The following is a 24,852-nucleotide window of genomic DNA, read 5'->3' as shown; positions in this document are numbered from 1 at the left end:
ACTAGCCCAACGCTTTAACCACTAGGCTACCTGCCGGTTACTAGCCCAACACTCTAACCACTAGGCTACCTGTCGGTTACTAGCCCAACACTCTAACCCCTAGGATACCTGCTGGTTACTAGTCCAACGCTCTAACCGCTAGGCTACCTGCAGGTTACAAGCCCAACGCTCTAACCGCTAGGCTACCTGCTGGTTACTAGCCCAACACTCTAACTACAAGGCTACCTGCTGGTTTCTAGCCCAACACTCTAACTACAAGGCTACCTGCTGGTTTCTAGCCCAACGCTCTAACCGCTATGCTACCTGCCGGTTACTAGCCCAACGCTCTAACCACTAGGCTACCTGCCGGTTACTAGCCCAACACTCTAACCACTAGGCTACCTGCCGGTTACTAGTCCAACACACTAACCACTAGGCTACCTGCCGGTTACTAGTCCAACACTAACCACTAGGCTACCTGCTGGTTACTAGTCCAACACTTTAACCACTAGGCTACCTGCTGGTTACTAGTCCAACACTCTAACCACTAGGCTACCTGCTGGTTACTAGTCCAACACTCTAACCACTAGGCTACCTGCTGGTTACTAGTCCAACACTTTAACCACTAGGCTACCTGCTGGTTACTAGTCCAACACTTTAACCACTAGGCTACCTGCTGGTTACTAGTCCAACACTTTAACCACTAGGCTACCTGCCGGTTACTAGTCCAACACTTTAACCACTAGGCTACCTGCTGGTTACTAGTCCAACACTTTAACCACTAGGCTACCTGCCGGTTACTAGTCCAACACTTTAACCACTAGGCTACCTGCTGGTTACTAGCCCAACGCTCCAACCACTAGGCTACCTGCTGGTTACTAGCCCAACGCTTTAACCACTAGGCTACCTGCTGGTTACTAGCCCAACACTCTAACCACTATGCTACCTGCCGGTTACTAGCCCAACGCTTTAACCACTAGGCTACCTGCCGGTTACTAGCCCAACACTCTAACCGCTAGGCTACCTGCCGGTTACTAGCCCAACACTAACCACTAGGCTACCTGCCGGTTACTAGCCCAACACTAAACACTAGGCTACCTGCCGGTTACTAGCCCAACACTCTAACCACTAGGCTACCTGCCGGTTACTAGTCCAACACTCGAACCGCTAGGCTACCTGCCGGTTACTGGCCCAACACTCTAACCGCTAGGCTACCTGCCGGTTACTAGCCCAACACTCTAACCGCTAGGCTACCTGCCGGTTACTAGCCCAACACTCTGACCGCTAGGCTACCTGCCGGTTACTAGCCCAACGCTCTAACCACTAGGCTACCTGCCGGTTACTAGCCCAACACTCTAACCACTAGGCTACCTGCCGGTTACTAGCCCAACACTCTAACCGCTAGGCTACCTGCCGGTTACTAGTCCAACACTCTAACCACTAGGCTACCTGCTGGTTACTAGCCCAACACTCTAACCGCTAGGCTATCTGCCGGTTACTAGTCCAACACTCTAACTACAAGGCTACCTGCCAGTTACTAGTCCAACGCTCTAACCACTAGGCTACCTTCCGGTTACTAGTCCAACACTCTAACCACTAGGCTACCTGCCGGTTACTAGCCCAACGCTCTAACCACTAGGCTACCTGTTGGTTACTAGTCCAACGCTCTAACCACTAGGCTACCTGCCGGTTACTAGCCCAACGCTCTAACCACTAGGCTACCTGCCGGTTACTAGTCCAACCCTCTAACCACTCATCTACCTGCCTGTTACTAGCCCAACACTCTAACCACTAGGCTACCTGTTGGTTACTAGCCCAACGCTCTAACCACTAGGCTACCTGTTGGTTACTAGTCCAACGCTCTAACCGCTAGGCTACCTGCCGGTTACTAGTCCAACACACTAACCACTAGGCTACCTGCCGGTTACTAGTCCAACACTCTAACCCCTAGGCTACCTGCCGGTTACTAGCCCAATACTCTAACCGCTAGGCTACCTGCTGGTTACTAGCCCAACACTCTAACCGCTAGGCTACCTGCCGGTTACTAGCCCAACACTCTAACCGCTAGGCTACCTGCCGGTTACTAGCCCAACACTCTAACCACTAGGCTACCTGCCGGTTACTAGCCCAACGCTCTAACCACTAGGCTACCTGCTGGTTACTAGTCCAACGCTCTAACCGCTATGCTACCTGCCGGTTACTAGCCCAACACTAACCACTAGGCTACCTGCCGGTTACTAGCCCAACGCTCTAACCGCTAGGCTACCTGCTGGTTACTAGCCCAACGCTCTAACCACTAGGCTACCTGCCAGTTACTAGTCCAACACTCTAACCGCTATGCTACCTGCCGGTTACTAGCCCAACACTCTAACCACTATGCTACCTGCCAGTTACTAGTCCAACACTCTAACCGCTATGCTACCTGCCGGTTACTAGCCCAAAACTCTAACCAAAGATTTTTATATCTAAACCAAGATAGACCTTAGCCCGTCGTTTCAAATGGGAAGCAATTAGTCATAGTGGGCAGAACAAGCAAGGAGGTGGGCAGAGCCAAGCAGGAGCTAGCGAGATCCTATTGGCGCGTTCTAGCATGTATGTGCATATTTCCATTAGGGAACGCCTTCTCTGTGAAGTGTGTGCAATAACTCCATTTGCACTCCTTCTAAACAACACAACAAGTCTACTAAACTTAGTCCACTCTGTTAGTAACATAATCTAGTTTTGGGAACAAAACATTGCTTTTTCTTTTTTTTAATTGTGTCTGGCCAAAATCCATCTCGTTCCATCTTCTCCCGGCAACTGGCAACTGGGCTTCCTCTCATTACCTGGCTCATGTTGTGGACCTTAGTCATCCTCCCGAGAAATGTTTCTCCTTGCAGGATGTGATGTCATAGGTTGGACAGGAAGTACAGTAATGTCATAGGTTGGACAGGAAGTATAGTGATGTCATAGGTTGGACAGGAAGTACAGGGATGTCATAGGTTGGACAGGAAATACAGTAATGTCATAGGTTGGATAGGCAGTACAGTGATGTCATAGGTTTGACAGGAAGTACAGGGATGTCATAGGTTTAACAGGAAGTACAGGGATGTCATAGGTTGGACAGGAAGTACAGTGATGACATAGAGAACACACTACCATATGAGCCAGTTCGTGAGCCACCACAGTCAAGACTCTCTCTTTGTTTCCAACAGAGGAGATGGCTGGATCGTACAGGAGGGCTGTCTCTCTGTAGGTGATCAGACCCCAGTTCTCCATGGCTCCAGCATTGAAGTCAGGCAGAGCTATCTGGTCTACAGGGGAAAAGACAATAAAGGAGGCCTAAATGGTACCCTATTCCCTTTATAATGCACTACTTTTGACCAGAGCTTTAGTGCACTTTATAGGGAATAGGGAGCCATTTGGAACATAAACAACAATCTGCTGGGAGACTTAGTTTCACAGAGTATAATATAAGTGTAGGCATACATGTGTACACATGCACTCATGGAGCTGAGGTCGGAATACAACGCTAACTTACCTGACAGGTCTGAATGCTAAGCTAACTTACCTGACAGGTCTGAATGCTAAGCTAACTTACCTGACAGGTCTGAATGCTAAGCTAACTTACCTGACAGGTCAGAATACAAGACTAACTTACCTGACAGGTCTGCATGCTAAGCTAACTTACCTGACAGGTCTGCATGCTAAGCTAACTTACCTGACAGGTCTGCATGCTAAGCTAACTTACCTGACAGGTCTGAATGCTAAGCTAACTTACCTGACAGGTCTGAATGCTAAGCTAACTTACCTGACAGGTCTGCATGCTAAGCTGACTTACCTGACAGGTCTGCATGCTAAGCTAACTTACCTGACAGGTCGGAATACAAGACTAACTTACCTGAAAGGTCTGCATGCAAAGCTAACTTACCTGACAGGTCTGAATGCTAAGCTAACTTACCTGACAGGTCTGAATGCTAAGCTAACTTACCTGACAGGTCTGCATGCTAAGCTGACTTACCTGACAGGACTGCATGCTAAGCTAACTTACCTGACAGGACTGCATGCTAAGCTAACTTACCTGACAGGTCTGCATGCAAAGCTAACTTACCTGATAGGTCTGCATGCAAAGCTAACTTACCTGACAGGTCTGAATGCAAAGCTAACTTACCTGACAGGTCTGAATGCTAAGCTAACTTACCTGACAGGTCTGAATGCTAATCTAACTTACCTGATAGGTCTGAATGCTAAGCTAACTTACCTGACAGGTCTGAATGCAAAGCTAACTTACCTGACAGGTCGGAATACAAGACTAACTTACCTGACAGGTCTGCATGCAAAGCTAACTTACCTGACAGGTCTGCATGCTAAGCTGACTTACCTGACAGGTCTGCATGCTAAGCTGACTTACCTGACAGGTCTGCATGCTAAGCTAACTTACCTGACAGGTCTGAATGCAAAGCTAACTTACCTGACAGGTCTGCATGCTAAGCTAACTTACCTGACAGTTCTGAATGCTAAGCTAACTTACCTGACAGGTCTGAATGCTAAGCTAACTTACCTGACAGGTCTGAATGCAAAGCTAACTTACCTGACAGGTCTGAATGCTAAGCTAACTTACCTGACAGGTCTGAATGCAAAGCTAACTTACCTGACAGGTCTGAATGCAAAGCTAACTTACCTGACAGGTCTGAATGCTAAGCTAACTTACCTGACAGGTCTGAATGCTAAGCTAACTTACCTGACAGGTCTGAATGCTAAGCTGACTTACCTGACAGGTCTGCATGCTAAGCTAACTTACCTGACAGGTCTGCATGCTAAGCTGACTTACCTGACAGGTCTGCATGCTAAGCTGACTTACCTGACAGGTCTGCATGCTAAGCTAACTCACCTGACAGGTCGGAATACAAGAACTAACTTACCTGACAGGTCTGTATGCAAAGCTAACTTACCTGACAGGTCTGAATGCTAAGCTAACTTACCTGACAGGTCTGAATGCAAAGCTAACTTACCTGACAGGTCTGAATGCAAAGCTAACTTACCTGACAGGTCTGAATGCTAAGCTAACTTACCTGACAGGTCTGAATGCTAAGCTAACTTAACTGACAGGTCTGCATGCTAAGCTAACTTACCTGACAGGTCTGAATGCTAAGCTAACTTACCTGACAGGTCTGCATGCTAAGCTAACTTACCTGACAGGTCTGCATGCAAAGCTAACTTACCTGACAGGTCTGAATGCTAAGCTAACTTACCTGACAGGTCTGAATGCTAAGCTAACTTACCTGACAGGTCTGAATGCTAAGCTAACTTACCTGACAGGTCTGAATGCTAAGCTAACTTACCTGACAGGTCTGAATGCAAAGCTAACTTACCTGACAGGTCGAATGCTAAGAAACTACAAGACTAACTTACCTGACAGGTCTGCATGCAAAGCTAACTTACCTGACAGGTCTGCATGCTAAGCTGACTTACCTGACAGGTCTGCATGCTAAGCTGACTTACCTGACAGGTCTGCATGCTAAGCTAACTTACCTGACAGGTCTGAATGCAAAGCTAACTTACCTGACAGGTCTGAATGCTAAGCTAACTTACCTGACAGGTCTGAATGCTAAGCTAACTTACCTGACAGGTCTGAATGCTAAGCTAACTTACCTGACAGGTCTGAATGCAAAGCTAACTTACCTGACAGGTCTGAATGCTAAGCTAACTTACCTGACAGGTCTGAATGCTAAGCTGACTTACCTGACAGGTCTGCATGCTAAGCTAACTTACCTGACAGGTCTGCATGCTAAGCTGACTTACCTGACAGGTCTGCATGCTAAGCTGACTTACCTGACAGGTCTGCATGCTAAGCTAACTTACCTGACAGGTCTGAATGCTAAGCTAACTTACCTGACAGGTCTGAATGCAAAGCTAACTTACCTGACAGGTCTGAATGCTAAGCTAACTTACCTGACAGGTCTGAATGCTAAGCTAACTTACCTGACAGGTCTGAATGCAAAGCTAACTTACCTGACAGGTCTGAATGCTAAGCTAACTTACCTGACAGGTCTGAATGCTAAGCTAACTTACCTGACAGGTCTGCATGCTAAGCTAACTTACCTGACAGGTCTGAATGCTAAGCTGACTTACCTGACAGGTCTGCATGCTAAGCTAACTTACCTGACAGGTCTGCATGCAAAGCTAACTTACCTGACAGGTCTGAATGCAAAGCTAACTTACCTGACAGGTCTGAATGCTAAGCTAACTTACCTGACAGGTCTGAATGCTAAGCTAACTTACCTGACAGGTCTGAATGCTAAGCTAACTTACCTGACAGGTCTGAATGCTAAGCTAACTTACCTGACAGGTCTGAATGCTAAGCTGACTTACCTGACAGGTCTGCATGCTAAGCTAAGACTCTGAACTTACCTGACAGGTCTGCATGCAAGCTAACTTACCTGACAGGTCTGAATGCAAAGCTAACTTACCTGACAGGTCTGAATGCTAAGCTAACTTACCTGACAGGTCTGAATGCTAAGCTAACTTACCTGACAGGTCTGAATGCTAAGCTAACTTACCTGACAGGTCTGCATGCTAAGCTAACTTACCTGACAGGTCTGAATGCTAAGCTGACTTACCTGACAGGTCTGCATGCAGGTCTGAATGCTAACTAACTTACCTGACAGGTCTGAATGCTAAGCTAACTTACCTGACAGGTCTGAATGCAAAGCTAACTTACCTGACAGGTCTGAATGCAAAGCTAACTTACCTGACAGGTCTGAATGCTAAGCTAACTTACCTGACAGGTCTGAATGCTAAGCTGACTTACCTGACAGGTCTGCATGCTAAGCTAACTTACCTGACAGGTCTGCATGCTAAGCTGACTTACCTGACAGGTCTGCATGCTAAGCTGACTTACCTGACAGGTCTGCATGCTAAGCTAACTCACCTGACAGGTCGGAATACAAGACTAACTTACCTGACAGGTCTGTATGCAAAGCTAACTTACCTGACAGGTCTGAATGCTAAGCTAACTTACCTGACAGGTCTGAATGCTAAGCTAACTTACCTGACAGGTCTGAATGCAAAGCTAACTTACCTGACAGGTCTGAATGCTAAGCTAACTTACCTGACAGGTCTGAATGCTAAGCTAACTTACCTGACAGGTCTGCATGCTAAGCTAACTTACCTGACAGGTCTGAATGCTAAGCTGACTTACCTGACAGGTCTGAATGCTAACTTACCTGACAGGTCTGAATGCTAAGCTAACTTACCTGACAGGTCTGCATGCAAAGCTAACTTACCTGACAGGTCTGAATGCAAAGCTAACTTACCTGACAGGTCTGAATGCTAAGCTAACTTACCTGACAGGTCTGAATGCTAAGCTAACTTACCTGACAGGTCTGAATGCTAAGCTAACTTACCTGACAGGTCTGAATGCAAAGCTAACTTACCTGACAGGTCTGAATGCTAAGACTAACTTACCTGACAGGTCTGAATGCTTACTTACCTGACAGGTCTGAATGCTAAGCTAACTTACCTGACAGGTCTGCATGCTAAGCTGACTTACCTGACAGGTCTGATGCTAAGCTAACTTACCTGACAGGTCTGAATGCTAAGCTAACTTACCTGACAGGTCTGAATGCAAAGCTAACTTACCTGACAGGTCTGAATGCTAAGCTAACTTACCTGACAGGTCTGAATGCTAAGCTAACTTACCTGACAGGTCTGAATGCTAAGCTAACTTACCTGACAGGTCTGAATGCTAAGCTAACTTACCTGACAGGTCTGAATGCTAAGCTAACTTACCTGACAGGTCTGAATGCTAAGCTAACTTACCTGACAGGTCTGAATGCTAAGCTAACTTACCTGACAGGTCTGAATGCTAAGCTAACTTACCTGACAGGTCTGAATGCTAAGCTAACTTACCTGACAGGTCTGCATGCTAAGCTAACTTACCTGACAGGTCTGCTATGCTGAAGGTCTGATGCTAAGCTGACTTACCTGACAGGTCTGCATGCTAAGCTGACTTACCTGACAGGTCTGCATGCTAAGCTAACTCACCTGACAGGTCGGAATACAAGACTAACTTACCTGACAGGTCTGTATGCAAAGCTAACTTACCTGACAGGTCTGAATGCTAAGCTAACTTACCTGACAGGTCTGAATGCTAAGCTAACTTACCTGACAGGTCTGAATGCAAAGCTAACTTACCTGACAGGTCTGAATGCTAAGCTAACTTACCTGACAGGTCTGAATGCTAAGCTAACTTAACTGACAGGTCTGCATGCTAAGCTAACTTACCTGACAGGTCTGAATGCTAAGCTAACTTACCTGACAGGTCTGCATGCTAAGCTAACTTACCTGACAGGTCTGCATGCTAAGCTAACTTACCTGACAGGTCTGAATGCTAAGCTAACTTACCTGACAGGTCTGAATGCAAAGCTAACTTACCTGACAGGTCTGAATGCTAAGCTAACTTACCTGACAGGTCTGAATGCTAAGCTAACTTACCTGACAGGTCTGAATGCTAAGCTAACTTACCTGACAGGTCTGAATGCTAAGCTAACTTACCTGACAGGTCTGAATGCTAAGCTGACTTACCTGACAGGTCTGCATGCTAAGCTAACTTACCTGACAGGTCTGCATGCAAAGCTAACTTACCTGACAGGTCTGAATGCAAAGCTAACTTACCTGACAGGTCTGAATGCTAAACTGACTTACCTGACAGGTCTGCAATACAAAGCTAACTTACCTGACAGGTCTGCATGCAAAGCTAACTTACCTGACAGGTCTGCATGCTAAGCTAACTTACCTGCCAGGTCTGAATGCTAAGCTGACTTACCTGACAGGTCTGCATGCGAAGCTAACTTACCTGACAGGTCTGAATGCTAAGCTAACTTACCTGACAGGTCTGAATGCAAAGCTAACTTACCTGACAGGTCTGAATGCAAAGCTAACTTACCTGACAGGTCTGAATGCTAAGCTAACTTACCTGACAGGTCTGAATGCTAAGCTAACTTACCTGACAGGTCTGAATGCTAAGCTAACTTACCTGACAGGTCTGAATGCTAAGCTAACTTACCTGACAGGTCTGCATGCTAAGCTAACTTACCTGACAGGTCTGCATGCTAAGCTGACTTACCTGACAGGTCTGCATGCTAAGCTGACTTACCTGACAGGTCTGCATGCTAAGCTAACTCACCTGACAGGTCGGAATACAAGACTAACTTACCTGACAGGTCTGTATGCAAAGCTAACTTACCTGACAGGTCTGAATGCTAAGCTAACTTACCTGACAGGTCTGAATGCTAAGCTAACTTACCTGACAGGTCTGAATGCTAAGCTAACTTACCTGACAGGTCTGAATGCTAAGCTAACTTACCTGACAGGTCTGAATGCTAAGCTAACTTACCTGACAGGTCTGAATGCTAAGCTAACTTACCTGACAGGTCTGCATGCTAAGCTAACTTACCTGACAGGTCTGAATGCTAAGCTAACTTACCTGACAGGTCTGCATGCTAAGCTAACTTACCTGACAGGTCTGCATGCAAAGCTAACTTACCTGACAGGTCTGAATGCTAAGCTAACTTACCTGACAGGTCTGAATGCTAAGCTAACTTACCTGACAGGTCTGAATGCTAAGCTAACTTACCTGACAGGTCTGAATGCTAAGCTAACTTACCTGACAGGTCTGAATGCTAAGCTAACTTACCTGACAGGTCTGAATGCAAGCTAACTTACCTGACAGGTCTGCAATGCAAAGCTAACTTACCTGACAGGTCTGCATGCTAAGCTAACTTACCTGACAGGTCTGAATGCTAAGCTGACTTACCTGACAGGTCTGCATGCTAAGCTAACTTACCTGACAGGTCTGAATGCTAAGCTAACTTACCTGACAGGTCTGAATGCTAAGCTGCTAAGCTGACAGGTCTGAATGCTAAGCTAACTTACCTGACAGGTCTGAATGCTAAGCTAACTTACCTGACAGGTCTGAATGCTAAGCTAACTTACCTGACAGGTCTGAATGCTAAGCTAACTTACCTGACAGGTCTGAATGCTAAGCTAACTTACCTGACAGGTCTGAATGCTAAGCTAACTTACCTGACAGGTCTGAATGCTAAGCTAACTTACCTGACAGGTCTGAATGCTAAGCTAACTTACCTGACAGGTCTGAATGCAAAGCTAACTTACCTGACAGGTCTGAATGCTAAGCTAACTTACCTGACAGGTCTGAATGCTAAGCTAACTTACCTGACAGGTCTGAATGCTAAGCTAACTTACCTGACAGGTCTGAATGCTAAGCTAACTTACCTGACAGGTCTGAATGCTAAGCTGACTTACCTGACAGGTCTGCATGCTAAGCTAACTTACCTGACAGGTCTGCATGCTAAGCTAACTTACCTGACAGGTCTGCATGCTAAGCTAACTTACCTGACAGGTCTGAATGCTAAGCTAACTGACACCTGACAGGTCTGACTAACTGACAGGTCTGTATGCAAAGCTAACTTACCTGACAGGTCTGAATGCTAAGCTAACTTACCTGACAGGTCTGAATGCTAAGCTAACTTACCTGACAGGTCTGAATGCAAAGCTAACTTACCTGACAGGTCTGAATGCTAAGCTAACTTACCTGACAGGTCTGAATGCTAAGCTAACTTAACTGACAGGTCTGCATGCTAAGCTAACTTACCTGACAGGTCTGAATGCTAAGCTGACTTACCTGACAGGTCTGCATGCTAAGCTAACTTACCTGACAGGTCTGCATGCAAAGCTAACTTACCTGACAGGTCTGAATGCAAAGCTAACTTACCTGACAGGTCTGAATGCTAAGCTAACTTACCTGACAGGTCTGAATGCTAATGTAACTTACCTGACAGGTCTGAATGCTAAGCTAACTTACCTGACAGGTCTGAATGCAAAGCTAACTTACCTGACAGGTCGGAATACAAGACTAACTTACCTGACAGGTCTGCATGCAAAGCTAACTTACCTGACAGGTCTGCATGCTAAGCTGACTTACCTGACAGGTCTGCATGCTAAGCTGACTTACCTGACAGGTCTGCATGCTAAGCTAACTTACCTGACAGGTCTGAATGCAAAGCTAACTTACCTGACAGGTCTGAATGCTAAGCTAACTTACCTGACAGGTCTGAATGCTAAGCTAACTTACCTGACAGTTCTGAATGCTAAGCTAACTTACCTGACAGGTCTGAATGCTAAGCTAACTTACCTGACAGGTCTGAATGCTAAGCTAACTTACCTGACAGGTCTGAATGCTAAGCTAACTTACCTGACAGGTCTGAATGCTAAGCTAACTTACCTGACAGGTCTGAATGCTAAGCTAACTTACCTGACAGGTCTGAATGCTAAGCTAACTTACCTGACAGGTCTGCATGCTCTGAATGCTAACTTACCTGACAGGTCTGCATGCTAAGCTAACCTGACAGGTCTGCATGCTAAGCTAACTTACCTGACAGGTCTGCAATGCTAAGCTAACTTACCTGACAGGTCTGGAATACAAGCTAAGCTAACTTACCTGACAGGTCTGAATGCTAAGCTAACTTACCTGACAGGTCTGAATGCTAAGCTAACTTACCTGACAGGTCTGCATGCTAAGCTGACACCTGACAGGTCTGTAAGCTAACTTACCTGACAGGTCTGAATGCTAAGCTAACTTACCTGACAGGTCTGAATGCTAAGCTAACTTACCTGACAGGTCTGAATGCAAAACTTACCTGCCTAACTTACCTGACAGGTCTGAATGCTAAGCTAACTTACCTGACAGGTCTGAATGCTAAGCTAACTTACCTGACAGGTCTGAATGCTAAGCTAACTTACCTGACAGGTCTGAATGCTAAGCTAACTTACCTGACAGGTCTGAATGCTAAGCTAACTTACCTGACAGGTCTGAATGCTAAGCTAACTTACCTGACAGGTCTGAATGCTAAGCTAACTTACCTGACAGGTCTGAATGCTAAGCTAACTTACCTGACAGGTCTGAATGCTAAGACTAACTTACCTGACAGGTCTGCATGCTAAGCTGACTTACCTGACAGGTCTGCAATGCTAAGCTAACTTACCTGACAGGTCTGCAATGCTATAACTTACCTGACAGGTCTGAATGCTAAGCTAACTTACCTGACAGGTCTGAATGCAAAGCTAACTTACCTGACAGGTCTGAATGCTAAGCTAACTTACCTGACAGGTCTGAATGCAAAGCTAACTTACCTGACAGGTCTGAATGCTAAGCTAACTTACCTGACAGGTCTGAATGCTAAGCTGACTTACCTGACAGGTCTGCATGCTAAGCTAACTTACCTGACAGGTCTGCCTAAGCTAACAGACAGGTCTGCATGCTAAGCTGACTTACCTGACTGCATGCTACTAACTGACAGGTCTGAAACTGACAGGTCTGAATGCAGCTAACTTACCTGACAGGTCTGAATGCTAAGCTAACTTACCTGACAGGTCTGAATGCTAAGCTAACTTACCTGACAGGTCTGAATGCTAAAGCTAACTTACCTGACAGGTCTGAATGCTAAGCTAACTTACCTGACAGGTCTGAATGCTAAGGTCTGAATGCTAACTTAACTTACTGACAGGTCTGAATGCTAAGCTAACTTACCTGACAGGTCTGAATGCTAAGCTAACTTACCTGACAGGTCTGAATGCTAAGCTGACTTACCTGACAGGTCTGCATGCTAAGCTAACTTACCTGACAGGTCTGCATGCAAAGCTAACTTACCTGACAGGTCTGAATGCAAAGCTAACTTACCTGACAGGTCTGAATGCTAAGCTAACTTACCTGACAGGTCTGAATGCTAAGCTAACTTACCTGACAGGTCTGAATGCTAAGCTAACTTACCTGACAGGTCTGAATGCTAAAGCTAACTTACCTGACAGGTCTGAATGCTAAGCTAACTTACCTGACAGGTCTGCATGCAAAGCTAACCCTGACAGGTCTGAATGCTAAGCTAACTTACCTGACAGGTCTGCATGCTAAGCTAACTTACCTGACAGGTCTGAATGCTAAGCTAACTTACCTGACAGGTCTGAATGCTAAGCTAACTTACCTGACAGGTCTGAATGCTAAGCTAACTTACCTGACAGGTCTGAATGCTAAGCTAACTTACCTGACAGGTCTGAATGCTAAGCTAACTTACCTGACAGGTCTGAATGCTAAGCTAACTTACCTGACAGGTCTGAATGCTAAGCTAACTTACCTGACAGGTCTGAATGCTAAGCTAACTTACCTGACAGGTCTGAATGCAAAGCTAACTTACCTGACAGGTCTGAATGCTAAGCTAACTTACCTGACAGGTCTGAATGCTAAGCTGACTTACCTGACAGGTCTGCATGCTAAGCTAACTTACCTGACAGGTCTGCATGCTAAGCTAACTTACCTGACAGGTCTGAATGCTAAGCTAACTTACCTGACAGGTCTGAATGCTAAGCTAACTTACCTGACAGGTCTGAATGCTAAGAATACAAGACTAACTTACTTACCTGACAGGTCTGCATGCAAAGCTAACTTACCTGACAGGTCTGAATGCTAAGCTAACTTACCTGACAGGTCTGCAATACCTTACCTGACAGGTCTGCATGTCTGACAGGTCTGCATGCTAAGCTAACTTACCTGACAGGTCTGAATGCTAAGCTAACTTACCTGACAGGTCTGAATGCTCTGAATGCTAACTTACCTGACAGGTCTGAATGCTAAGCTAACTTACCTGACAGGTCTGAATGCTAAGCTAACTTACCTGACAGGTCTGAATGCTAAGCTAACTGCCTGACAGGTCTGAATGCTAACTTACCTGACAGGTCTGAATGCTAAGCTAACTTACCTGACAGGTCTGAATGCTAAGCTAACTTACCTGACAGGTCTGAATGCTAAGCTAACTTACCTGACAGGTCTGAATGCTAAGCTAACCCTGACAGGTCTGCATGCTAAGCTAACTTACCTGACAGGTCTGCATGCTAAGCTAACTTACCTGACAGGTCTGCATGCTAACTTACCTGACAGGTCTGAATGCTAAGCTACTTACCTGACAGGTCTGCATGCTAAGCTAACTTACCTGACAGGTCTGAAGCTAACTTACACAGGTCTGAATGCTAAGCTAACTTACCTGACAGGTCTGCATGCAAGCTAACTTACCTGACAGGTCTGAATGCTAAGCTAACTTACCTGACAGGTCTGAATGCTAAGCTAACTTACCTGACAGGTCTGAATGCTAAGCTAACTTACCTGACAGGTCTGAATGCTAAGCCTGAACTTACCTGACAGGTCTGAATGCTAAGCTAACTTACCTGACAGGTCTGCATGCTAAGCTAACTTACCTGACAGGTCTGAATGCTAAGCTAACTTACCTGACAGGTCTGAATGCTAAGCTAACTTACCTGACAGGTCTGCATGCTAAGCTAACTTACCTGACAGGTCTGAATGCTAAGCTAACTTACCTGACAGGTCTGCATGCTAAGCTAACTTACCTGACAGGTCTGAATGCTAAGCTAACTTACCTGACAGGTCTGAATGCTAAGCTAACTTACCTGACAGGTCTGAATGCTAAGCTAACTTACCTGACAGGTCTGAATGCTAAGCTAACTTACCTGACAGGTCTGAATGCTAAGCTAACTTACCTGACAGGTCTGAATGCTAAGCTAACTTACCTGACAGGTCTGAATGCAAGGTCTGAATGCTCCTGACAGGTCTGAATGCTAAGCTAACTTACCTGACAGGTCTGCATGCAAAGCTAACTTACCTGACAGGTCTGAATGCTAAGCTAACTTACCTGACAGGTCTGAATGCAAAGCTAACTTACCTGACAGGTCTGCATGCTAAGCTAACTTACCTGACAGGTCTGAATGCTAAGCTAACTTACCTGACAGGTCTGAATGCTAAGCTAACTTACCTGACAGGTCTGACCTGACTTACCTGACAGGTCTGAATGCTAAGCTAACTTACCTGACAGGTCTGAATGCTAAGCTAACTTACCTGACAGGTCTGAATGCTAAGCTAACTTACCTGACAGGTCTGAATGCTAAGCTAACTTACCTGACAGGTCTGAATGCTAAGCTAACTTACCTGACAGGTCTGAATGCTAAGCTAACTTACCTGACAGGTCTGCATGCTAAGCTAACTTACCTGACAGGTCTGAATGCTAAGCTAACTTACCTGACAGGCCTGAATACAACGCTGACTTACCTGACAGGTCTGAATGCTAAGCTAACTTACCTGACAGGTCTGAATGCAAAGCTAACTTACCTGACAGGTCTGAATGCTAAGCTAACTTACCTGACAGGTCTGAATGCTAAGCTAACTTACCTGACAGGTCTGCATGCTAAGCTAACTTACCTGACAGGTCTGAATGCTAAGCTAACTTACCTGACAGGTCTGAATGCTAAGCTAACTTACCTGACAGGTCTGAATGCTAAGCTAACTTACCTGACAGGTCTGAATACAACGCTAACTTACCTGACAGGTCTGAATGCTAAGCTAACTTACCTGACAGGTCTGAATGCTAAGCTTACCTGACAGCTCTTACCTGACAGGTCTGCATGCAAGCTGACTGCTAAGCTAACTTACCTGACAGGTCTGAATGCTAAGCTAACTTACCTGACAGGCCTGCTATACTGACAGGTCTGAATGCTAAGCTAACTTACCTGACAGGTCTGAATGCTAAGCTAACTTACCTGACAGGTCTGAATGCTAAGCTAACTTACCTGACAGGTCTGAATGCTAAGCTAACTTACCTGACAGGTCTGAATGCTAAGCTAACTTACCTGACAGGTCTGAATGCTAAGCTAACTTACCTGACAGGTCTGAATGCAAAGCTAACTTACCTGACAGGTCTGAATGCTAAGCTAACTTACCTGACAGGTCTGCTAAGCTAACTGACAAATGCTAACTTACCTGACAGGTCTGAATGCTAAGCTAACTTACCTGACAGGTCTGAATGCTAAGCTAACTTACCTGACAGGTCTGAATGCTAAGCTAACTTACCTGACAGGTCTGAATGCTAAGCTAACTTACCTGACAGGTCTGAATGCTAAGCTAACTTACCTGACAGGTCTGCATGCTAAGCTAACTTACCTGACAGGTCTGAATGCTAAGCTGACTTACCTGACAGGTCTGCATGCTAAGCTAACTTACCTGACAGGTCTGAATGCTAAGCTAACTTACCTGACAGGTCTGAATGCTAAGCTAACTTACCTGACAGGTCTGAATGCTAAGCTAACTTACCTGACAGGTCTGCATGCTAAGCTAACTTACCTGACAGGTCTGAATGCTAAGCTGACTTACCTGACAGGTCTGCATGCTAAGCTAACTTACCTGACAGGTCTGCATGCAAAGCTAACTTACCTGACAGGTCTGAATGCTAAGCTAACTTACCTGACAGGTCTGCATGCTAAGCTAACTTACCTGACAGGTCTGAATGCTAAGCTGACTTACCTGACAGGTCTGCATGCTAAGCTAACTTACCTGACAGGTCTGCATGCAAAGCTAACTTACCTGACAGGTCTGCATGCTAAGCTAACTTACCTGACAGGTCTGCATGCTAAGCTAACTTACCTGACAGGTCTGAATGCTAAGCTAACTTACCTGACAGGTCTGAATGCTAAGCTAACTTACCTGACAGGTCTGAATGCAAAGCTAACTTACCTGACAGGCCTGAATACAACGCTGACTTACCTGACAGGTCTGCATGCTAAGCTAACTTACCTGACAGCTCTGAATGCTAAGCTAACTTACCTGACAGGTCTGCATGCTAAGCTAACTTACCTGACAGGTCTGAATGCTAAGCTAACTTACCTGACAGGCCTGAATACAACGCTGACTTACCTGACAGGTCTGAATGCAAAGCTAACTTACCTGACAGGTCTGCATGCAGGTCTGCATGCTAACTTACCTGACAGGTCTGAATGCTATGCTAAGCTAACTTACCTGACAGGTCTGAATGCTAAGCTAACTTACCTGACAGGTCTGCATGCAAAGCTAACTGACAGGTCTGAATGCTAAGCTAACTTACCTGACAGGTCTGAATGCTAAGCTAACTTACCTGACAGGTCTGAATGCTAAGCTAACTTACCTGACAGGTCTGAATGCTAAGCTAACTTACCTGACAGGTCTGAATGCAAAGCTAACTTACCTGACAGGTCTGAATGCTAAGCTAACTTACCTGACAGGTCTGAATGCAAAGCTAACTTACCTGACAGGTCTGAATGCTAAGCTAACTTACCTGACAGGTCTGAATGCTAAGCTAACTTACCTGACAGGTCTGAATGCTAAGCTAACTTACCTGACAGGTCTGAATGCTAAGCTAACTTACCTGACAGGTCTGAATGCTAAGCTAACTTTCCTGACAGGTCTGCATGCAAAGCTAACTTACCTGACAGGTCTGAATACAACGCTGACTTACCTGACAGGTCTGAATGCTAAGCTAACTTACCTGACAGGTCTGAATGCAAAGCTAACTTACCTGACAGGTCTGAATGCTAAGCTAACTTACCTGACAGGTCTGAATGCTAAGCTAACTTACCTGACAGGTCTGAATGCTAAGCTAACTTACCTGACAGGTCTGAATGCTAAGCTAACTTACCTGACAGGTCTGAATGCAAAGCTAACTTACCTGACAGGTCTGAATGCTAAGCTAACTTACCTGACAGGTCTGAATGCTAAGCTAACTTACCTGACAGGTCTGAATGCTAAGCTAACTTACCTGACAGGTCTGAATGCAAAGCTAACTTACCTGACAGGTCTGAATGCTAAGCTAACTTACCTGACAGGTCTGAATGCTAAGCTAACTTACCTGACAGGTCTGAATGCTAAGCTAACTTACCTGACAGGTCTGCATGCAAAGCTAACTTACCTGACAGGTCTGAATGCTAAGCTAACTTACCTGACAGGTCTGAATGCTAAGCTAACTTACCTGACAGGTCTGAATGCTAAGCTAACTTACCTGACAGGTCTGAATGCTAAGCTAACTTACCTGACAGGTCTGAATGCTAAGCTAACTTACCTGACAGGTCTGAATGCTAAGCTAACTTACCTGACAGGTCTGAATGCTAAGCTGACTTACCTGACAGGTCTGAATGCTAAGCTAACTTACCTGACAGGTCTGAATGCTAAGCTAACTTACCTGACAGGCCTGAATGCTAAGCTAACTTTCCTGACAGGTCTGAATGCTAAGCTGACTTACCTGACATGTCTGCATGCTAAGCTAACTTACCTGACAGGTCTGAATGCTAAGCTAACTTACCTGACAGGTCTGAATGCTAAGCTAACTTACCTGACAGGTCTGAATGCTAAGCTGACTTACCTGACAGGTCTGCATGCTAAGCTAACTTACCTGACAGGTCTGAATGCTAAGCTAACTTACCTGACAGGTCTGCATGCAAAGCTAACTTACCTGACAGGTCTGAATGCTAAGCTAACTTACCTGACAGGTCTGAATGCAAAGCTAACTTACCTGACAGGTCTGCATGCTAAGCTAACTTACCTGACAGGTCTGAATGCTAAGCTAACTTACCTGACAGGTCTGAATGCTAAGCTGACTTACCTGACAGGTCTGAATGCTAAGCTAACTTACCTGACAGGCCTGAATACAACGCTGACTTACCTGACAGGTCTGAATGCTAAGCTAACTTACCTGACAGGTCTGAATACAACGCTAACTTACCTGACAGGTCTGAATGCAAAGCTAACTTACCTGACAGGTCTGAATGCTAAGCTAACTTACCTGACAGGTCTGAATGCTAAGCTAACTTACCTGACAGGTCTGCATGCTAAGCTAACTTACCTGACAGGTCTGAATGCTAAGCTGACTTACCTGACAGGTCTGCATGCTAAGCTAACTTACCTGACAGGTCTGAATGCTAAGCTAACTTACCTGACAGGTCTGAATGCTAAGCTGACTTACCTGACAGGTCTGCATGCTAAGCTAACTTACCTGACAGGTCTGCATGCAAAGCTAACTTACCTGACAGGTCTGAATGATAAGCTAACTTACCTGACAGGTCTGCATGCAAAGCTAACTTACCTGACAGGTCTGCATGCAAAGCTAACTTACCTGACAGGTCTGAATGCTAAGCTAACTTACCTGACAGGTCTGAATGCAAAGCTAACTTACCTGACAGGTCTGCATGCAAAGCTAACTTACCTGACAGGTCTGAATGCTAAGCTAACTTACCTGACAGGTCTGAATGCAAAGCTAACTTACCTGACAGGTCTGCATGCTAAGCTAACTTACCTGATAGGTCTGAATGCTAAGCTAACTTACCTGACAGGTCTGAATGCTAAGCTGACTTACCTGACAGGTCTGAATGCTAAGCTAACTTACCTGACAGGTCTGAATGCTAAGCTAACTTACCTGACTTGGACAGTGGGTAGCTGGCATTGTAGTATCGTTCAAAAAACTTGAGCATTGGTCCTGTAACATTGAGAGCATAGTTTCCGTGTCCCTCAGCTATAGCTTTCCTCCGAGCCCAGATACGGACCTGCAAACAATTAGTATCAACTATCAGTCATGACTACAGTCTAACCACAGCAGTATCAGTCATGACTACAGTCTAACCACAGCAGTATCAGTCATCACTACAGTCTAACCACAGCAGTATCAGTCATCACTACAGTCTAACCACAGCAGTATCAGTCATCACTACAGTCTAACCACAGCAGTATCAGTCATGACTACAGTCTAACCACAGCAGTATCAGTCATCACTACAGTTTAACCACAGCAGTATCAGTCATGACTACAGTCTAACCACAGCAGTATCAGTCATCACTACAGTCTAACCACAGTAGTATCAGACATGACTACAGTTTAACCACAGCAGTATCAGTCATGACTACAGTCTAACCACAGCAGTATCAGTCATCACTACAGTCTAACCACAGCAGCATCAGTCATCACTACAGTCTAACCACAGCAGTATCAGTCATCACTACAGTCTAACCACAGCAGCATCAGTCATCACTACAGTCTAACCACAGCAGTATCAGTCATCACTACAGTCTAACCACAGCAGTATCAGTCATGACTACAGTCTAACCACAGCAGTATCAGTCATCACTACAGTCTAACCACAGCAGTATCAGTCATCACTACAGTCTAACCACAGCAGCATCAGTCATCACTACAGTTTAACCACAGCAGTATCAGTCATCACTACAGTCTAACCACAGCAGCATCAGTCATCACTACAGTTTAACCACAGCAGTATCAGTCATCACTACAGTCTAACCACAGCAGTATCAGTCATCACTACAGTCTAACCACAGCAGTATCAGTCATCACTACAGTCTAACCACAGCAGCATCAGTCATCACTACAGTCTAACCACAGCAGTATCAGACATGACTACAGTTTAACCACAGCAGTATCAGTCATCACTACAGTTTAACCACAGCAGTATCAGTCATGACTACAGTCTAACCACAGCAGTATCAGTCATCACTACAGTCTAACCACAGCAGTATCAGTCATCACTACAGTCTAACCACAGCAGTATCAGTCATCACTACAGTCTAACCACAGCAGTATCAGTCATCACTACAGTCTAACCACAGCAGTATCAGTCATCACTACAGTCTAACCACAGCAGTATCAGTCATCACTACAGTCTAACCACAGCAGTATCAGTCATCACTACAGTCTAACCACAGCAGTATCAGTCATCACTACAGTCTAACCACAGCAGTATCAGTCATCACTACAGTCTAACCACAGCAGTATCAGTCATCACTACAGTCTAACCACAGCAGTATCAGTCATCACTACAGTCTAACCACAGCAGCATCAGTCATCACTACAGTCTAACCACAGCAGTATCAGTCATCACTACAGTCTAACCACAGCAGTATCAGTCATGAATCTGAATGAGAGGAAACTGTAGCACCCTATTACCTACAGTTGAAGTCGGAAGTTTACATACACTTAGGTTGGAGTCATTAAAACCCGTTTTTCAACCACTCCACAAATGAATTGTTAACAAACTATAGTTTTGACAAGTCGGTTAGGACATCTACTTTGTGCATGACACAAGTCATTTTTCCAACAATTGTTTACAGACATATTATTTCACTGTATCACAATTCCATTGGGTCAGAAGTTTATATACACTAAGTTGAATGTGCCTTTAAACAACTTGGAAAATTCCAAGAAATTGACATAATTTGAGTCAATTGGAGGTGTACCTGTGAATGTATTTCAAGGCCTACCTTCAAACTCAGTGCCTCTTTGTTTGACATCATGGGAAAATCAAAAGAAATCAGCTAAGACCTCAGAAAAGAAATTGTAGACCTCCACAAGTCTGGTTCATCCTTGGGAGCAATTTCCAATTGCCTGAAGGAACCACGTTCATCTGTACAAACAATAGTACGCAAGTATAAACACCATGGGACCAAGCAGCCGTCCTACCGCTCAGGAAGGAGACGCGTTCTGTCTCCTAGAGATGAACGTACTTTGGTGCTAAAAGTGGAAATCAATCCCAGAACAACAGCAAAGGACCTTGTGAAGATTCTGGAGGAAGCAGGTACAAAAGTATCTATATCCACAGTAAAACGAGTCCTATATCGACATAACATGAAAGGCCGCTCAGCAAGGAAGAAGCCACTGCTCCAAAACTGCCATAGAAAAGCCAGACTACGGTTTGCAACTGCACATGGGGACAAAGATTGTACTTTTTGAAGAAATGTCCTCTGGTCTGATGAAACAAAAATAGAACTGTTTGGCCATAATGACCATCGTTATGTTTGGAGGAAAAAGGGGGAGGCTTATAAGCCGAAGAACACCATCCCAACCGTGAAGCATGGGGGTGGCAGCATCATGTTGTGGGGGTGGCAGCATCATGTTGTGGGGGTGGCAGCATCATGTTGTGGCGGTGCTTCGCTGCAGGAGGGACTGGTGCACTTCACAAAATAGATGGCATCATTAGGAAGGAAAAGTATGTGGATATATTGAAGCAAGATCTCAAGACATCAGTCAGGAAGTTAAAGCTTGGTCGCAAATGGGTCTTCCAAATTAACAATGACACCAAGCATACTTCCAAAGTTGTGACAAAATGGCTTAAGGACAACAAAGTCAAGGTATTGGAGTGGCCATCACAAAGCCCTGACCTCAATCCTATAGAACATTTGTGGGCAGAACTGAAAAAGTGTGTGCGATCAAGGAGGCCTACAAACCTGACTTAGTTACACCAGCTCTGTCAGGAGGAATGGGCCAAAATTCACCCAACTTAATGTGGGAAGCTTGTGGAAGGCTACCCGAAACGTTTGACCCAAGCTAAACAACTATAAGGCAATGCTACCAAATACTAATTGAGTATGTGAACTTCTGGCCCACTGGGAATGTGATGAAAGAATTAAAAGCTGAAATAAATCATTCTCTCTACTATTATTCTAACATGTCACATTCTTAAAATAAAGTGGTGATCCTAACTGACCTGAAACAGGGAATGTTTACTAGGATTAAATGTCAGGAATTGTGAAAAACTTTAAATGTATTTGGCTAAGGTGTATGTAAACTTCTGACTTCAACTGTATATAGTGCACTGATATGGACCAAATTCCTATGTGGTGTACTATATAGGGAATAACCAGAGTCCTCTGTGGTGTACTATATAGGGAATAACCAGAGTCCTCTGTGGTGTACTATATAGGGAATAACCAGAGTCCTCTGTGGTGTACTATATAGGGAATAACCAGAGTCCTCTGTGGTGTACTATATAGGGAATAACCAGAGTGATATGTGGTGTACTATATAGGGAATAACCAGAGTCCTCTGTGGTGTACTATATAGGGAATAACCAGAGTCCTCTGTGGTGTACTATATAGGGAATAACCAGAGTCCTCTGTGGTGTACTATACAGGGAATAACCAGAGTCCTCTGTGGTGTACTATATAGGGAATAACCAGAGTCCTCTGTGGTGTACTATATAGGGAATAACCAGAGTCCTCTGTGGTGTACTATATAGGGAATAACCAGAGTCCTCTGTGGTGTACTATATAGGGAATAACCAGAGTGATATGTGGTGTACTATATAGGGAATAACCAGAGTCCTCTGTGGTGTACTATATAGGGAATAACCAGAGTCCTCTGTGGTGTACTATATAGGGAATAACCAGAGTCCTATGTGGTGTACTATATAGGGAATAACCAGAGTGATATGTGGTGTACTATATAGGGAATAACCAGAGTCCTCTGTGGTGTACTATATAGGGAATAACCAGAGTGATATGTGGTGTACTATATAGGGAATAACCAGAGTCCTCTGTGGTGTACTATACAGGGAATAACCAGAGTCCTCTGTGGTGTACTATATAGGGAATAACCAGAGTCCTCTGTGGTGTACTATATAGGGAATAACCAGAGTCCTATGTGGTGTACTATATAGGGAATAACCAGAATAACCAGGAATAACCAGAGTCCTCTGTGGTGTACTATATAGGGAATAACCAGAGTCCTCTGTGGTGTACTATATAGGGAATAACCAGAGTCCTCTGTGGTGTACTATACAGGGATAACCAGAGTCCTCTGTGGTGTACTATATAGGGAATAACCAGAGTCCTCTGATATGGGAATAACCAGAGTGTACTATATAGGGAATAACCAGAGTCCTCTGTGGTGTACTATATAGGGAATAACCAGAGTGATATGTGGTGTACTATAAATAACCAGAGTCCTCTGTGGTGTACTATATAGGGAATAACCAGAGTCCTCTGTGGTGTACTATATAGGGAATAACCAGAGTCCTCTGTGGTGTACTATATAGGGAATAACCAGAGTCCTCTGTGGTGTACTCTGTGGTGTACTATAGGGAATAACCAGAGTCCTCTGTGGTGTACTATATAGGGAATAACCAGAGTCCTCTGTGGTGTACTATACAGGGAATAACCAGAGTCCTCTGTGGTGTACTTTATAGGGAATAACCAGAGTGATATGTGGTGTACTATATAGGAAATAACCAGAGTCCTCTGTGGTGTACTATACAGGGAATAACCAGAGTCCTCTGTGGTGTACTACATAGGGAATAACCAGAGTCCTCTGTGGTGTACTATATAGGGAATAACCAGAGTCCCAGAGTCCTCTGTGGTGTACTATATACTATATAGGGAATAACCAGAGTCCTCTGAATAAATAACCAGAGTCCTGTGGTGTACTATATAGGGAATAACCAGAGTCCTCTGTGTACTATATAGGGAATAACCAGAGTCCTCTGTGGTGTACTATATAGGGAATAACCAGAGTGATATGTGGTGTACTATATAGGGAATAACCAGAGTCCTCTGTGGTGTACTATATAGGGAATAACCAGAGTCCTCTGTGGTGTACTATATATGTGGTGTACTATACAGGAATAACCAGAGTCCTCTGTGGTGTACTTTATAGGGAATAACCAGAGTGGTGTACTATGGGAATAACCAGAGTCCTCTGTGGTGTACTATTATAGGGAATACTATATAGGAAATAACCAGAGTCCTCTGTGGTGTACTATACAGGGAATAACCAGAGTCCTCTGTGGTGTACTATATAGGGAATAACCAGAGTCCTCTGTGGTGTACTATATAGGGAATAACCAGAGTGATATGTGGTGTACTATATAGGGAATAACCAGAGTCCTCTGTGGTGTACTATATAGGGAATAACCAGAGTCCTCTGTGGTGTACTATATAGGGAATAACCAGAGTCCTCTGTGGTGTACTATATAGGGAATAACCAGAGTCCTCTGTGGTGTACTATATAGGGAATAACCAGAGTCCTCTGTGGTGTACTATATAGGGAATAACCAGAGTCCTCTGTGGTGTACTATATAGGGAATAACCAGAGTCCTCTGTGGTGTACTATATAGGGAATAACCAGAGTCCTCTGTGGTGTACTATATAGGGAATAACCAGAGTCCTCTGTGGTGT

The 24,852-nt window shown here is 44.8% G+C and overlaps 1 protein-coding gene and 2 long non-coding RNA genes across 4 annotated transcripts in view; 1 reads left to right on the top strand and 2 right to left on the bottom strand.

Moving 5' to 3' along the window:
* The window catches only part of LOC127925364 (aminopeptidase N-like), a gene marked incomplete at its 3' end in the record, with an annotated part of 95,306 nt that overhangs the window by 24,665 nt on the left and 45,789 nt on the right, over positions 1 to 24,852 (bottom strand). Inside the window, exons 5-6 of the mRNA XM_052510255.1 lie at positions 19,311 to 19,437; positions 3,118 to 3,272 (exon numbers count right to left, since the gene is read on the bottom strand). Of these exons, the coding sequence (XP_052366215.1) occupies positions 3,118 to 3,272; positions 19,311 to 19,437 (282 nt within the window). The remainder of the gene's footprint in view (positions 1 to 3,117; positions 3,273 to 19,310; positions 19,438 to 24,852) is intronic.
* LOC127925363 (uncharacterized) lies at positions 276 to 1,238 on the bottom strand. Of its 2 annotated transcripts, none has more exons than XR_008120712.1 (3): positions 848 to 1,238; positions 770 to 808; positions 276 to 342 (listed from the first exon to the last, which is right to left on the bottom strand). It is a non-coding gene; the product is annotated as an uncharacterized LOC127925363 (long non-coding RNA). The 2 variants fall into 2 exon arrangements; XR_008120711.1 differs by lacking the exon at positions 770 to 808 and adding an exon at positions 692 to 730.
* Positions 3,284 to 5,973, top strand: LOC127925362 (uncharacterized). The gene is made up of 3 exons (XR_008120710.1): positions 3,284 to 3,656; positions 3,777 to 3,956; positions 5,948 to 5,973. It is a non-coding gene; the product is annotated as an uncharacterized LOC127925362 (long non-coding RNA).

The sequence above is a fragment of the Oncorhynchus keta genome, unplaced genomic scaffold, assembly GCF_023373465.1.
Source record: "Oncorhynchus keta strain PuntledgeMale-10-30-2019 unplaced genomic scaffold, Oket_V2 Un_contig_5484_pilon_pilon, whole genome shotgun sequence".
Taxonomy (NCBI): Eukaryota; Metazoa; Chordata; class Actinopteri; order Salmoniformes; family Salmonidae; genus Oncorhynchus; species Oncorhynchus keta.
Note: the sequence above shows the minus strand (reverse complement) of the source record. Positions and strands in the feature narration are given on the sequence as shown.